Source organism: Limulus polyphemus, unplaced genomic scaffold (genome assembly GCF_000517525.1).
Source record: "Limulus polyphemus unplaced genomic scaffold, Limulus_polyphemus-2.1.2 Scaffold7458, whole genome shotgun sequence".
NCBI classification, from domain to species: domain Eukaryota; kingdom Metazoa; phylum Arthropoda; class Merostomata; order Xiphosura; family Limulidae; genus Limulus; species Limulus polyphemus.
Genome location: NW_013673068.1, coordinates 1 through 17,913, shown reverse-complemented (window position 1 = coordinate 17,913; position 17,913 = coordinate 1). Strand labels below are relative to the sequence as shown.

At 34.4% G+C, this 17,913-nt stretch overlaps 1 protein-coding gene across 1 annotated transcript in view; it reads left to right on the top strand.

Moving 5' to 3' along the window:
- The window catches only part of LOC106474629, a gene marked incomplete at its 3' end in the record, with an annotated part of 35,672 nt that extends 18,573 nt beyond the window's left edge, over nt 1-17,099 (top strand). Inside the window, exons 8-16 of the mRNA XM_013935320.2 lie at nt 430-576; nt 3,578-3,802; nt 4,066-4,179; nt 5,409-5,492; nt 5,678-6,316; nt 6,687-6,887; nt 7,682-8,140; nt 8,554-8,725; nt 17,007-17,099. Of these exons, the coding sequence (XP_013790774.2) occupies nt 430-576; nt 3,578-3,802; nt 4,066-4,179; nt 5,409-5,492; nt 5,678-6,316; nt 6,687-6,887; nt 7,682-8,140; nt 8,554-8,725; nt 17,007-17,099 (2,134 nt within the window). The remainder of the gene's footprint in view (nt 1-429; nt 577-3,577; nt 3,803-4,065; nt 4,180-5,408; nt 5,493-5,677; nt 6,317-6,686; nt 6,888-7,681; nt 8,141-8,553; nt 8,726-17,006) is intronic.
- Nucleotides 17,100-17,913: the final 814 nt, after the last annotated feature.

Sequence of the window (17,913 nt, the reverse complement as noted above, 5' to 3'; positions counted from 1 at the left end):
GCTTGGCTTAAACTAAGGAATGTTGGTTTAACACGCAGTACTTCAACATTGAGCATGATGAATTTGTAGTTTCTAAAAGTAGTTTGTAGTTACATGTTGTAGCATTTCTAACTTAAAACTATTATTATTATGTAGTTTTCTAACTTTTAAAAGAAAATACTTATTCTTTTTAACAGTTATTGTTTTTTCATAATTAATGTTGTTATGCTTCACATAAAATTTCTTAGTTAGCAGGTAATAGTTTTTTATGGATTTTCAGCTAAATAGTGCAGTAATGTTTCAAAATTATGTCTTAACTGTAATCTGTGACGAAAATAAAACTAATGCATTACTTTGTTCATTCTTTAATACATAATGGCTGTTGTAGTTTATGATGTATGTGTGATCATGTTGCTAAAGTTAGTAAGAAAACCTCTGGTACATCTACAGATGGCTGTCGAGGAAAAATACAGACTCTGCGATGACAGTCTTTCAAAGTTACTAACTTGGATTGCAGATGTAGAGATGCAACTTGCTGAACTTGGACTGGTGAGAGAAAATGTTGATGAACTTCAGCAACAGCTCGACTCGGCAAAGGTAAATGTGTGTTCGTGTAAAAAAACACCACCACCACTATAACTTTAATAATAATTCAATAATTATATTACACAGAAATAAATGGTAAACTCGGATATGAAATGCTTGCAAAATGTCTAAATATATCATTCTTAAAATAAATAAAACAAATTAGTATACTTCCTGCCTGTGGTTCAGTATATGTTTTTAGAATTATATGGGAGATGCCGTCTATAGTTATAGTTTAGAATACGCAGTTCATTTAGAAGTTGAGCAATAAGTGAAAATCTGATATTCACATAGTATAGTGAGAAAGAGAGAAACAGTTATGTTTTATTAAAAATAACCACACCAATTTTTCTAAGTTTCACACAGAAAAGCATAACTCTATAACTATTTCAAAATTTATCTCAATATTTTCTAAGTTGTCTTTGTATAAACATTTCATTATTAAACATATATATGTCATACAATACAGCAATGTTATTAGCTGCAATGCATAGTAAATATGGGTGATTGAGTGTTATTGTGAAGTGTATTTATTGAGATTTAATGGTTACAAAAAGAACAATTTTTCAAGAGTACATAAAGTTTACTCTGACTATTCTAGTAACATTTCATTATTAAACATATATATGTCATACAATACAGCAATGTTATTAGCTGCAATGCATAATAAATGTTGACGTTCTCTTCTTTAATTTTTCATGAGTTCAAAAAAACTAGAGATAGTTTCCAAACAAGTACAAGAAAACATCGAGTAACTAATGTAATATCATTAGTCAGTTTAGGCTATTTTAGTTATAAAGAAAGAAGTTTTTTATTTTTTTCCAAATATCACAATGCCTTTTATTTTGCACATTCACTTAACCAAATCAATAAAACCTCTAAATCTTGCATCACCTAGTATAAGAAGCTCAGTATATACACTTTTAGCTTGCATGAATTAAAATATGGAACTTGTCTTATTAACTTCTAGTTTATATTATTCAACAATGAACCTTGGCTTGTGCATTTTTAGTTTGTAATGTTGAACAGATGAACCTTGGCTTGTGCATTTCTAATTTTTAATGTTGAACACATGAATCTTGGGTTGTGCATTTCTAGTTTGTAATGTTGAAAAGATGAACCTTGGCTTGTGCATTTCTAGTTTGTAATGTTGAACACATGAACCTTGGCTTGTGCATTTCTAGTTTGTAATGTTGAAAAGATTAACCTTGGCTTGTGCATTTCTAGTTTGTAATGTTGAACACATGAACCTTGGCTTGTGCATTTCTAGTTTGTAATGTTGAACACATGAACCTTGGCTTGTGCATTTCTAATTTGTAATGTTTCAATGCTTCAAAGCATTAACTGTTCTACAGTCTCATGTTGGACTATATTTCAATGTTTCAAAGCATTAACTGTTCTACAGTCTCATGTTGGACTATGTTTCAATGCTTCAAAGCGTTAACTGTTCTACAGTCTCATGTTGGACTATGTTTCAATGCTTCAAAGTGTTAACTGTTCTACAGTCTCATGTTGGACTATGTTTCAATGCTTCAAAGCATTAACTGTTCTACAGTCTCATGTTGGACTATGTTTCAATGCTTCAAAGCATTAACTGTTCTACAGTCTCATGTTGGACTATGTTTCAATGCTTCAAAGCATTAACTGTTCTACAGTCTCATGTTGGACTATGTTTCAGTGCTTCAAAGCATTAAGTATTCTACAGTTTCATGTCGTATTTTGTTTCAATGCTTCAAAGCATTAACTGTTCTACAGTTTCATGTCGGATTTTGTTTCAATGCTTTATCTTCAGGAGTGTAATTTACAAGATCTCATACACTCTTTCTACATTTTCCTCAATCATGTGATTTTTTATTTAAATTATTATTATCTGTCGTTTATTTACATTCTGCCCCATTAATCTCTCATCCTTGTGTAATACATTCTCATTGTGTTTTTTAGATATAATTGTCCCAGTAATTCACAAATAACACCAATGAACAGCAAGGGACCTTTTGGTCCATCTAGTCTGTCTTATCCACTAAATTAAACTAGAATTAAATTAAATTAAAACTGGTATATATTACTTGTGGTGAGTAAAGAACAGCTGATATCCACTAAATTAAACTAAAAAAAACAACTTAAAGCCAGCTCTTATCATTAAAAAATTTATCAAGCTTTCCCTTAAATTAACGCATCGAAAAGCAACCTGTTCCAGAGGTGTTAGAGAAATAAAGCTGTCTTAGCTGAAGATGATTTCTTTCTTGCTAAAATTTATATTTGTCTCCTAGTCTTATGTCTTACCATTCTCACCATTAAGTATGAAAAAAGATGATGCATCAACACTATCAGTTCCCTTAACAATCTTAAACACCTCAATCAGATCCCCTCTAACTCTTTTTTTTCAAGAGAAAACAAGTTCAGAGATCTTAACTTATCCTCATATGATAACATTCTGTAAAGTGATATCATCCTCCTTGCATCTAGTAACACCTAAAACTTTAATATGATCAGCAAATTTAAATAATCTATTGAATATTTCTGGTGCTGTCAGTGTTTTAGGGCAGGCTAATAATGTAATATTTTCCCACTTGATTATATGCTATGTTCTATGAAACATCTGTTTTATATTTTTAACACTTTGCTTATGTTCATTTTCTCTTTGTTGTAGATTCCTTTTTGTCTCATGTATGTGCATGCTTCCACATTCACAACTTATTTTATGATTACCTGTTTTTCCACCTTATTCACTTTAGTTTTACTTAATAATTCATTTACTAATTAATGCGTTTATATAGAGAGTAAAAACATCGTAAAATGATGCTTTGAAGTTTCAAAACATACAGAATCAATTTGACACCATATATCAGTCTCAAATAAAAATATATGTTATTGTTTAAAGCAGAAAAGACTGTTTTTTAATTTAATTTAACTATCCATAGAAGAATTTTTATTACCCAAAGGAAGGATCAATTGATGGATCAGTTGTTTCTTGGTTATGTACTTGACTAGCAGGAATGATTAAATCACACAGGTTATAAAGGATCACCTAGATGATCAGCAGAGGCCAGTCACTACCTGCTTGGATCAAGTTCGTCAAGTTGTTCAACAAGGAGCTGATGTTCTGAGCAAGGATGAGATTCATCAAATCCAGAAGGACTCGGATAACCTCAAGAAACGCTACGATAGAACAAACACAGAATGTGAAAGGATTGTTAGAAAACTTACCTCAGCTCAAGATGAGCTAAGGAAGTTCTCCGTAAGTGGGATCGAGGTCACCAAAGATAATTTGTTGACATCGATAAAGAAAACAATTTTGTTTGAAAATAATCTCATGATCTCTTTTAGATTTATATGATGATTATTGCCATTTTATATTCACCTTAGAATGATTATAATCTACATACTTTTAATGAGTAAACCTACTTTATTTTTGTATTATCACTGGGATATTGTTTAAGTAATTAACTTGCCTTTATGGGTGTTACTGAGAATGTAAATTGAGTTTTTGCACTTAAATAGAGTGAACACCAAACATTCAGAGACTGGCTGCATCGTGCTCAGCAAACTCTCGTGGAGAAGGAGAAAGACATGGGTGATCTCCACCGTCTCAAGGACAGTAGTGACAGTTATCGTGTAAGATTTCTGGCTTTATCTTTGTAGATTAATCAGTTTTTTGCTTAGGAGAAAAACATAGATAACCTGTGCCATCTTAGGGACAGCAGTAACTGTTATTGTGTAAGAATTTTGTCAATGCTTTTGTAGTTTAATCAGTTTTTTGTGTAGGAGGAGGTTTTTCTTGGTAGTTTTTGTGGAGAAGGAGAAAGACGTGGGTGACATGTCTCAACTCAGGGACAGCAGGATGTATAAGTTTGTGGCAACAAAATACTTTATAAAAAAACTTATCAAAATGATTTTATTTTTTAGGTTTTTGTGAATTAAAACATTAATTTTTGAGGTCTTTGTTTAGCATATAAAAGGAAAACCCAATTTTTCAGTTAACTTAAACTGTAAATTGAGTTACGCATGAGGGGTGGAGTCCATCCCTGTGGAAACTTTTGAAATTTAAACTTGAAATGATACGTTCTTATGACATATTTGCTTGTGTAATCTATATGAAAAAATTTACAGCCAACATAAATGTGTGTGCCCTTGCCGATGTTTAATTTTAAAGACTAGATGAGAGAGCTGAAATTAAAATGTTCTAAGAATGTTTGTAATGTAAACTAGTCAGATGATAACACTACTCTTTTTTATTACAACATGGGAACTATTGATCCATTTCGGGTGTTCCATTCTCTAAACTATACTAAAACTATTAATAAATAAATTCTAAAAAATCTTAGTCAGCCCTTATTATTCATATACTTATCAAGGTTTCTCTTAAACTCACTTAAATTTACTGCCTCCACAACATCTGAAGGCAACCCATTCCAAAGGCCAACCACTGTGTTAGAAAAATAAAACTGTCTTAGCTGAAGATGACTCCTAACTTGCCAAAAATTTATATTTATGTTCCCTTGTCCTAGTATTCTTGTCATTAAGTATGAAAAAAGATGATGCATCAACACTATCAGTTCCCTTTACAATCTTAAACACCTCATATAAATATTTAGTAATAAGTTGCATTAAATCAACAGTTGGGTAAGCTTGCTCTTAACAGTGCCCTTGGTTGTAAATCTGTTACTTAATACTTGGAATTTGTGATTATATAGAACTTCTGAGTATTGTTATAAATTTTATGGAAGTTGTTATTTACAGCAGACCATTTCTGTTAATAAAGTGTTGAATAACATGTACAATTTTTATTCGGTGTGTGGGGCCGAAGAAGTGAACAGTAATGTTTCATTTGTTCCTTTAAACAGGTGTTTGCAAATGATGTTTTAGCCCATCAAGCAGACTTGCGATTTATTACTATGGCTGCCCAAAAGTTTATGGATGAATCAAAGGTATGATTATAGATTAGTGTCTGTAAATGTCAACTCAGGTGATATGTAGAGATTTCTTATCTTGAGAAACATATGAATACTTTTTGTATGATTAGTCTTGGTTAACAAAATACTTTAGTTTGTTTAATGTAATCATTCTGTCACAGATCATGATTCTGTAACTGACATGTTCTTACATTACACAGGAATACACCAAAGTCTTGAATGACTTCAGAACTAATCTTCCTCATCGTCTTTCTTATCTGGAACCAAGGGATAGTATGGTCAAAACTGATGTAGCAAAAGTGACTTCAGCTTATCAGGACTTGTTATCCCAGGTCACCCGCCTCAGTGACCAGTTGTTTGGACTAGGTGAGAAACAGAGACATTATGCAGACTGTGTAGAAAAGGCTACAATGTGGCTCACAGATGTTCAGAAAACTGCCAAGAAACTGATAGAGGAACCAGTGGCAGCTGAACCTAGAATCGTACAAGATCAGCTTGACAGAGTAAAGGCTCTCAGCCTGGACGTTGTCAGTCAGAGCCGTCTAATCACCAGTGTTAAGCAAGCTGGTAAGTCCCTGTTAGACAGCTTAGAGGAAACTGATGTCAGTCAGGCAGAAAAGGAATCGGTTAAGAATAGAGTTAAAAAGTTGGAAGATGACTACAACAAGCTTAACAGTAGCCTCAACGAGAAGAGCAATGAGCTTCAGACAGTACTTGTTCACTCTCAGGACATTCAAGATGGAATTGACCGACTGTTGAAGTGGCTAGATGAAGCTGAAGGAAAGCAGCGTAGTCAGAGCAAGTCTGTAAGTCTTGTCCGTGAACGTCTAGAGGAACAGGTAAGTTTGAACTTGGAGTAACTTTAGACATTTTATTACATCAAGATAATTTTTTACTGAATAGAGGAGATGAGTAGTGTTTCCGAGCAGAGACATTTATGTAGTTTGTGTATAATAAGTTATTTTGTTTTATGCTGATTGATTACATATTTGCAATGCGTATATATTGTTCTTAATGGATGGTTTAGAATCTAATTCAGTTAGAACATTTTTGTGAGTAATAGATTTTAATTCATTATCTATCAAAAATATATTTGAAGTAGTATTATTTACAAAAAATGTAAAAAGAAATTTTAAATTGGTAAGTACAAAATAGGCCAACATGTGTGTTTGGTAATCCTATGATAAATGTCTGTTCTTCATACTTCAGGTGCAGGAACACAGGATATTTCAGTCGGATATTAACAGTCAGAGACCGACTATTGATGCTGTAAATAACTCTGCAAAAGATTTACTCAACAGCTCCAATCCTAGGCTTACCAAGAAAGTTGAATCAAAACTGCGTGATGTAAACACAAGATTCGAAAAGTTATGTGACAGAGCCCATAAAAGAAAAGAATTGTTGGACGAGGTATTTTTTTTTAACATACACCATTAAGATTGATTTTAATGGATAAAGAAAGTTGCTTTGTTTTTGACTAAATATATTGGATTGTAAAAGCTACTTATTCTGTAAACAAATGTCAGAGAAAATTTGTTTTCTTAAACAAAGAAAAATTTGTTAGAAACTAATGTGTTGTGTAAAAGTGGTATTAAAACTTGAAGTAAAAGTTTAAATTTAAAATAAAAAACAAAAGTTGTACATCGTAAAAAAAAACTAAATAATAAAGTAGCTTAAAAAATGTAATAAAGATAAGTGATATCTAAAAGACAAAAAATTGCACTTTAGGGATACATGTATATTCCGAAGAAGGAATGAAATAATTTTTGGTAAACTTTTCTATTGAAAAGTAATTATTCATAGTTAATGTCCATTTTTCTTGTGAAATGAAGGTATTAATAAGAACTTCTGAGAGAAAGTAATGAAGAGTGTGTTATAATAATAAAGATACTGTGATAGTTGAGATGCTTCTTACATAAGCAAATTGCTTTAACACCAATGCTGTGGTCTGAATCAGATTAAATAAGGTGGTAAAAGATTATTCATAGTCTTTATGTATATCATGTGTAAAAGAGAAAATTATTCAGGAGATATTTATTTTCTTAACAGAAATAAAGCAATTGAATTAAATAATATATATTTATTAGGAAGGAATAAAAGTTTGAACTAGTTAAAGATTCTTAGAGTCCAGCATTTGTTTGCTTTGGACAAAAGAAGATCCTTGAGTGTGAAGTTTTTATGAAACTGTAAAGTCTTTTCTTTAGATATCAGCATTATTGTCATCATTTGAAAAGCTGGCTAGTCATGTTGAAGAATCTTTTGACCACATGTTAGAGTCTGTAGAAGGATACGACAATCAGCAGTTAAGTGCTCATGAATATGCAACCCATATTGAAGATGTGTTGAATCAACGCAATTCCAAAAAGGACGACTTTGAGCAAGTTGTCGCAACTGGTAAAAGTCTGGTGAGTAAGAGAGATGTAACGGATACCACGACAGTTAAGGAGAAGATCAGGAGCCTTGAGCTACTGTGGAAAGAGCTTTATGATGCTCTATTGGAGAGACAGAAGGCTGGAAAAGTCCGTGCCGAACAGCTCTCAGCATATGAGACTCTCAGGCAAAAGGTGTTTAGCTGGTTGACCACCATGGAAACCAAGGTGGAAAATCTTGGTCCTGTTGCCGTAGAAAAGGAGATGCTGCGGAAACAAGCCATGGAGATTAAAGTTAGTTTCACTAACACAAAACCATTATAATTTCTGTATATAGACTGTTTAAAATTATTTTCAATTTGATATTAAGTAAGGTGGGGTACTGTAATGTGTGTGAAAAGAGACAATGTATGAAAAATAAGTTAGGTTTGATGTTGGCAAAGCTACGATTCTTTAATTTCTGGAAGTAACTGGAGAATAAGAACAGATTCTGTACATGTTATAATGAGGTATTTGAGGTCCATTATAGTAATTGTTTTTTTTATCTTTGAAGAACAGTACTAATGATAATTGTAAGTGATATTTATTTTAAATAAAGCCTATCTATTTGATATCATGTAAAGCTACTATGATTAAGCTTTATGTCAAGGATTATGTGAAGATTTATTTCTCTACAATTTCTACATCACAGTTTTTCCTAATTTTAGCCCCTGGTCAAGGAACATTCAGACTATGCAATCACTATTGATAAAGTCAATGATTTGGGAAATTCTTATGATGCTATTTTAAGAGGAGAGCCAGCTCGTAGACTTTCGGGTAGTCCAATAAAAAGATCTTCCATTGGCTCACCAACATCCACCTTCAGAAAGGCTTCATCTAGTGAGTGAAACATTTTTTAGGTTTGAATAATAGCATTTAAATACATGGTTACTGATGTTGAAATACATGATTATAGATGTTCAACTCGCAACTTTAGAAGAAACTCTTCTCTAATATAACACAACTCATAGTTAGGTGTCACATTATCTTTTAGTACTGATTAGTATGTTTACATCTTGGTAAAGTTAGCATGTAACTCATCAAAAAACTATTAGTACCTCATATAGTGTTATGATTTGCCATTAGAGTTTTTTATACATGGTTAGCTTGTGAAAGAATTTAATTAGTACCTCATATAGTGTTACCATTTGGTGTTAGAAGTGAATATATAGTTAGTATTTGAAAGAGCTAATATAGTACCTCGTATAGTGTTATAATTTGATGTTAGAAGTGATTACATGGCTAGACCATGAAAGAGTTAATATAGTACCTCATATAGTGTTATAATTTGGTGTTAGAAGTTAATACAAAGTTAGAGTGTGAAAGAGCTAATATAGTATCTATTGTTCTGTGATAATCTGATTCTTTGACAGATTCCATAAACAGAGGCTGATTCATGGTGTGTACTTTGAAGAGAAAATTTGCCTGGAAAAGATCAATTTCAATATGGTACATTACCTCCTCTCACATAAATAGCTATTTTCATTGATTGCCCTCTATACTCAAAAAAATTTTTTATGCATGCCTCAAGCCTTCTATCTCCCCTCCATTGAAATTGACTGATTCCAATGCATCTGCCATGTAAATCATCATGCATCAACCCTCCACCAATAAGAGTGTGACATACTCTCATGATGCATGCGACTCCCTCTATTCAATTCTACCAAACTATTACTTCTCATTTGGCAGTACTTGTGTTCATACGTTTTTTTCTTTAGTGTTCTTCGTGTGAATCGCGATTGTAATAGTTTAATTTCTGAAGTGGGATTCCTTCATTATTATTTTTTTTCTTTACATTAAAGAAATCTTTTAATTTAACTTAATTTCCCAGTCTTTATTTTTTTTTCTCACACTCGTATATTTTACATCAAACACTTTTGTTTGACTTATTTCTAAATTTATTTCTGAGGTTCATGTTCTCACTTTGGGTGTTATACCTCTATCACTATTTTCACAGGTGGCAGGTGGGAGAGACCTGTCGTTTGATTTCTCGGCTATTATCCATCATGAGATTGATTTTTTATATGGGTCAACCTTTTTCTCCTGAACTTGCCCCAATAATCCTCCTGAACAAGCCGAACCTGTTTGGGCCAAAGGAGATTTTATAGCCTTTTTACACCACCAGATTTTGCAGTGTTTTTCCTACCCCTCCTGCAGAATCATCTAGGCCTAATATATTATTTTTTGACATGATTTCTATATATGTTATGTTTTATCCAATTCCCCATTTTTCTATTATTTCTTATTACCTCCATGTTCGCTTGTTTGTTGTCTTCGGCTCTTGTTTTATACATGTGGTTTCACTGTAGTTGGGATTTTCTGGGTCATGATGCAACCATGTCCTGGGTATGTTTGTTGCCTCTTTGTTTTTGGGATTTCTGTATTTTTTCTTTGATAATATGTTTTCAGTTGTGTATCTGAGACTTTGGAGTCTCATTTGTAATCTGTGCATCAACACTCTAGCCTTCCTCATTGGTTGCATGTTTGTCGCATTTGGAGCCATGACATGCCTCTATTTCTTTCTCCTCCTGGTCCTTATATACCCGCCCCTTTCCACCTTCCAGGGGTTCCTTATCTTGTTGTTTTATTCGGTGTTGATGGGCATGTTTCCCAGCAGTACTGGAGACTAAATAGAGGAATCTGGTCCAGTAGGAGCTTAACTATATTATATTGTTACCCTTTGGTGATCTTTTACCAGAGTTCTATGAGTTCTTTGGGTTTTATCAGAGGGATTTGTCCTATTATTTTTTTCCTCACCTCCTTTGTTCCTTTTTCCCTTTTCCTTCCCCATAACTTGGGATCTGCCACCAACCTGCATCTGTCCGAGGAGGTACATAATTTTCAATCTCCCCCTTTTTACCTTGGATTCGTTTCTCGTCCTTAGGTGGGCTTTTTCTTCAGGTTTATTGGTGACAAAGAGCAATGTTGCAAATAATTATTTGCATATCCCAATATTTTGTCACTCGTGACCCTCTATTCAGTTTATTCTACACGGAGTGGTTTCTAAATTAATGCACTACTCTTCAGACTTGTTTTGGTCCTGTATGATTTGTTGGGCATTCAGAGCATTTGTTCATCAATTATATGCTATTTGATTGTGCTTTCCTCATTGGGGAACTGGCTATTGTTTGCTCATTCTGAACAGGAGTTTGCCTGTTACCCTTTTCAGCTGGAGGTAGTTATAATGCGCTGTTAATCAAGTTGGAGAAGTTCTTACTGTCCTTCTCCTTTTTGACTTTGTTTGATGGTTTTCCAGTTTGATTACAGCTCGCAAAGGCCCATATATGGGCCCTTTTATGGGCTTTTCATGACCAGTGGGATTTCACAAGGATCCTTTGTCAGCTCTTATTACCCTTTCTTCTACCCTCGTCATCAATTGGCATTGGTGGTTAGATATGACTCGCACATCGGTGGGTGTCCCACTTCCTCCTCCTTATCTGGTTTTCCACATTTCATGGATGCATCCCTTTGGGGATGAAGGATCGTGGGTTTATCAACTGGAAAATAAGAGGTTTTTGGTGTGCAGCTGTGAGGTTTTATCCAAACAACGTCCTGGAGCTTCTTGCTGTTGGTCATGTTTTGGTTCATTTTCTCCATCTGGCCAGAAATCGTTCATTATGACTTTTCTTCAGTGGTTTCTTATATCAATCACCTGTGTGGCACCCATTCTCCATCCCCCTGTATTCATATGTTGGATCTTCTTTTTGGGCCCACACGCTGGATATTCCTATCATTGCGTGTCATGTTCTGGGTGCTTTCTTTATTGTCATGGATCAAATTTCTATCCTGACAATATTACAATATTTATCCGATGGAGTGGTCTCTCGATCCTTTTGTTTTCCATGGGCTTTGACTTCAGCGGCCGTTTCAGCTGTGGTTTCTGCAGCTTCTCCAGCTCCAACTTCCTTCTCTGTTACCCTTTCCTCTGTCTCTGTCCCTTCTTCGACACCCTCAGTCACTGGTGTTTCATCCAGACCTTCTTGTCCTCCGTCTTCATGCCTGGTTTTTCTCTGGTCATTGGCTAGGTGATCCAGCTTCTCCCAATGGTTAGCCTCTTTACTGGCTTGTTTTGTTCACTCATACTTTTTATCCTTCTACATATCTTCCCCTTTCTCCAGATCGTTTTTCCTCCTTAAAACTTCAGTGGCTTATGAAGATAACTCGTCTGTTTAGCCACTTTCCCTTCCTTCCAATTCACACCTTTTCCTCATCCTGAACCAGATAGACTCATATGTCGTGTGAGTGCTCTCCTCTGTTGTATTGCCTGCACGGCTTCCCTCTGTGGTGTCCGTTCCCACATCTTTTTCCCTTGGTAACTGTCCTCTGTTCGTGTTCTTTCTCCTTCCTCCTCGTTCACCATTTGGTTTCGGCTCTTCATTCAATTGGCTTTTTCCTCTTTATCGTCTTCTTCCTGTACATTGTTCTCACCCAATTCGACACCTTACCTTTTCTTTGGCATTTCATCTTTATCATCCTTTGGAAGTACTTCTTTGATCAGGCATGTGGACTACTCGTGATATGTTTCATCTCTCACTGTTTGCATTGGATCATGGTTTTCTTCCTCTTTGGGTTATTTTCTTCTGACTATAGCCATTCCAGAATATCAGAATTCAGTGAGACTTTGACTGGGTAAGTTTTTTTTATCACTATTCTTTTCAGGGGCCCTTTTCCCTCTTATTAATGCTCATTGTTTAGATCCCACTCTGTGATGAGTGGTACCTGACCTGATGAGTGGTATTCTTTAACTGTTCAAATCCACACTGCCAAGCATACTTACATATTATAATTCCATGGCCACAGAACTCACACTATACAGATGGGGTGTTCCACAAGATCTCTTGTAGGTTTATCCTCATGATAGAATTACTTCACAAGTTTGTATGTCCCAGACTGTACTCTCCCATGGCCTACATTGGTAAAGCAGAAGGAGATAGCTACCTATCCCTGCCATGCCTTGTATTGAATAAATTGGTGTGGTCTGCTTTTAAAAATAAGTTGTTGTAGTCACCCATTGCACTGTCTCAGGTGTTGTTGTTCCTCCAGATTCTCCACTGCATTTTACCCCTCTTTTTCTTCTGGTGGGTTAATGAATGGGTTAATGACATACAAACAAAAAATAGAAATGATTATAAAACCATTCGGTTGGAGTACGGCGGTGGTGTTCTGTTGGTGTAGATGACGTGATATCCTCCAATATAAAACATAGAAACAAATGGGAGTGAGATTTCAAAATTGCAGTTCACCTCTTTGATTGTAATCCCTTATCCTACCACCATGTGAATGTCGGTTCCCAGTGGCTGAGTTTTGGATTTAGAGTAGAACCAATCAATATATGTCCTCATACATGTATTACAGATGTCTATATTCCTACCTCATTTTACTCCATCAGTGTTGTGGGGCCCAGTAGAGGTAATTGTGGATTGTTACAGTTCTTTCTTTTCCACTATCCTTCGATGTTTCTTTTTCTGAAGATGTTAATGTGCTTGGGGTGGTTCTGGTCAATTTCACTTTTGAGGGAGATGGTTTACATTATGTAGACATCTTTTTGATACCGGGTGTCGGGTTTCCAGATTGATCTATCAATTTATCATATTCATGTGTGCCCCCATTCATGAGTCTGGGGGTACTAGATTCCCTCCAGTCTCATGAACTTGTGGTGAAGATGGTATGATCCTCTTTTCTACCTCCACATGGATGTCGGTTCCTAGTGGCCTGGGTTTTGGATTGTAGTTGACTTACCAGCAGAATGATCCTCATCTTACCCCCATGCAGATGTTGGTTCCCAGCGGCATGGGTTTTGGATGTAGTTGACTTGCTGTGTAAGGTCCACTGCACTCTAGCCACTCTACACCTAGGGGCTCATCCTTTTCACTTTACCCATTTTTATAATTTCTGGGATTGAGTTTCATAAATATTGCATGGTTTGGATCACTTTCCGGCCATAGTTCTCTCCCAATTAGATGTGCTTCTCTGTTTTTCGGCCATGTATGCGACATCTTTCTACAATGGGCAAAAGTATACCTGGTTCAGAAGTGATGCAATTCCCCACATCAGATTCTTGACTCTCTAGTCTCAAGGTGTCCTTTGGATGCTTTTGATAGATGCATTTTTTGTTCCATCACACCAGTCCCTCCACCTATTCAATGTAGGATTCTAGCTATTTATGTGAGAGGAGGTAAGGTACCGTATTGGAAGTTATAATTTTCCTACACTGAAAATGTATTTCCATCTTTTGCCAAAACCCAAAGTGCTAATTAGGTAGAATTGAATAGAGGGAGTCGCATGCATCATGAGAGTATATCGCACTCTTATTGGTGGAGGATTAATGCATGATAATTTGTATGAGAGACTCATTGGAATCAGTCAATTCTAATGGAGGGGAGATAGAAGGCTTGTGGCATGCATAAAAGTTCTTTTTGCCTATAGAGGCAGTACTGAACAAGAAAAGCTATTTATGTGAGTGAAGGTAAGTACCTATTTAAATGACACCTCAGCACTTTTTATGGAGGCATCCACAAGAATGCTGAAATGTTGTCCAAGTTTGGTCTTTTCCAGGAAGACTGTCAGTCAGATGTACACAATATTAGGACATGATTAGCTCATCAAGGAGTTACATTATTTTTAGCTGCTCATATTTTATGTATGATCTTGTATAAGAATAAGTTTACTGTTAATGAAACAGCTATTGAAATATTTTATGAACTTTACATAGTTTTTAATACCTATTTAAGTAATTAGTACCTTGTTAGCTGTTGAGAGTGTATGCACATTGCCATTTGATCTCTTCTGTTTTCTAATAAACTGCTGTGGAAAAGTTAGTACATTGTTCAATTACACATTATGACTAGGTTAGAAGAATACAAGTAAAGTACATATTGTTTACAACTCATGAAAGATAATTTCTATTACTATTTAGGTTGTTTTGATTTTAATCCAGTGATAGAAGGTAGTACATGATCAGATCTTGAAAGATTACTAAAGTATCTTGATTAAATTGTAATTATGTCTGATAGCCATTCCTTTATTTCTTGTCAAATTGACTTGAAACCTGGTAGAGTTATATCTTGGTTCAATATGCATAGATACCTTTTTAATTTATTTGATTTAATTTTTTTTTAAGGATTTTACGAATTTGAAACACGTTTACATATACACCATGTCCTGACATGGATGTATCAACAGTGTAGCACTAAAAACAGGGTTAATCCTGCAACAGATACAATTAATAATTACAGCAAATCAAACACCAGTGAATGATCTACAGGGGCAGTGATATACCACTTGGAGTCCTAAAAAGGAATATTTTGGCCCCCTCATCTACCACCTAAAAAAATACTAATTGCAATATTTCCACAATACAGAAATACACCAACACAACATATACTATTAAACACACTGTTAAAAGTCATTTCCAATCACACAATAATACTATCATGCAGTATCTTTCTCAGATCATCCACACTGTATGTGTACTGCACTTAGCAACCAATCAGTGCACGTATACCACGTGAGTGCCTGACTAAGAAGTGTCATACTGTAATTTTTAAATATCCATCCATTACAGAGTTATGTATTTCTGATTGGTTTTAATTGAAAACCATTTTTTTTGTCAAATGAGTACAATATCAAATCAGACAAAAGTCAATGTTCTGATGGAAAAAAAAAATCTTCATGAATCATGGAGCCCTTAAACTGCCTGGGGCCCTAAGCAGCTGCTTATGTCTAGCTATGCTGCTGGAGTATTTACATTTGGTAACCAACTGCATCAATTTGTTTAGAAAATAAACAAATCATTTGTTAAATCAAGTTGTAAATTAAAGAGGCCAACATATGCTGATGAATGCAACATGTTTCCGCCATGCAATTCCAATACGGCCAATTCTGACACCACCAGAAAAATAAAAAACTGTATATATCAACTGCTTGGGACTTGCAAGAAGGTATCTTTGTATCAAATTCCATGTAAATTGGTTGAAACAAAAACCCTGAAAATTATAGGCTTATTTAACCCTTTGGCCTCCTTAAAATCTTAAAATGACCAGAAATTGGCATATCCCACATTCTTGTACGTATATGCATGAAACCTATAAAAAAAGAATCTTTGTTCCAAATCCCACGTAAATCGGTCAAAATACGGCTGAGTAATTGACCAAAAACCCAAAATTATGAAAATTTATATTTGTGTCAGTATTCATCTTGATTGCTTTGAATAAGACCACACAGGAGCCTAAAATATCCATTTTGATGTTGTTTGATCTTTGACCCCATTATGAGTACACACATAGTCTATGAGTACACACAGAGTCTATGAGTACACACAGAGTCTATGAGTACACAGAGAGTCTATGAGTACACACAGAGTCTATGAGTACACACAGAGTCTATAAATACACAGAGAGTCTATAAATACACACACAGTCTATAAGTACACACAGAGACTATAAGTACACAAGTACACACAGAGACTATAAGTACACAAGTACACACAGAGAGTCTGTAAGTACACACACAGTCTATAAGTACACAGAGTCAATTTTTAAGAATAGAAACTTTAGAAAATTAATTAAAATGATTCACGCCCCTTTCAAATTACCACTAACATCAAACTAACATTAAACATATAAAGTATTATTTTAAGTTGGAAAATGAAACTAGTTCCAACTAACTTATGTTTCTGCAGATCTTAAATAAACACATTTCAAAAATCAAGAGTCTCTTCATTAATTTCATTAAACTTTCTGAAAGTTTTAATTTGGATGTAAGAATCAAATGACAGTGCAAGAAAACCCTAGGAAAGGCTAAGGACATAAACTGGATGAAATTAGTTACACGACTATGTGTGTACTCATGGACTATGTGTGTACTCATGGACTATGTGTGTGTACTCATAGACTATGTGTGTGTACTCATAGACTCTGTGTGTACTCATAGACTCTGTGTGTACTCATAGACTATGTGTGTGTACTTTAGAACAAATATGCTGTAATTCTATTAAGTTATTATTAACAACTTAAAACAGTAAATTATTTTTAACTGTAATGTAAATTTAGAATCCTCTGTATTACATTAGATCACTTTATGCTTACCTTCCTTACTTTCTCTTTAATTTGTAACTATTTAGAATTGCGACGAACTTCAGAAGGCCATTCCCCCTCTCCAAGTAGACAACTGCTTTACCAAAGTCCTAATATTGACCGATCACGTGAAATGGAAGGTAAGTTGGGAAAACTATGCATATCACATTTGTATGGATTTAGTCAGTGGACTTAATGTATGTTAGACAAAGCCAATATTATAGACTTAAGTTTAGTCACTGAACTTAATGTATCTTAAAACCAATACTGTAGACCACAGCTTAGTCACTGGACTTAATGTAACTTAAACAAAGACAACATTATAGACTGTAATTTAGTTACTGGACTTAATCTAACTTAATCAAAGACAACATTATAGACTGTAATTTACTCACTACACTTAATCTAATTTAAACAAAGACAACATTATAGACTGTAATTTACTCACTACACTTAATCTAACTCAAACAAAGACAACATTATAGACTGTAATTTATTCACTGGACTTAATCTAACTTAAACAAAGACAACATTATAGACTGTAATTTATTCACTGGACTTAATCTAACTTAACCAAAGACAACATTATAGACTGTAATTTACTCACTACACTTAATCTAACTTAATCAAAGACAACATTATAGACTGTAATTTACTCACTACACTTAATCTAACTTAAACAAAGACAACATTATAGACTGTAATTTATTCACTGGACTTAATCTAACTTAAACAAAGACAACATTATAGACTGTAATTTACTCACTACACTTAATCTAACTTAAACAAAGACAACATTATAGACTGTAATTTACTCACTACACTTAATCTAACTTAAACAAAGACAACATTATAGACTGTAATTTACTCACTGGACTTAATCTAACTTAAACAAAGACAACATTATAGACTGTAATTTACTCACTGGACTTAATCTAACTTAAACAAAGACAA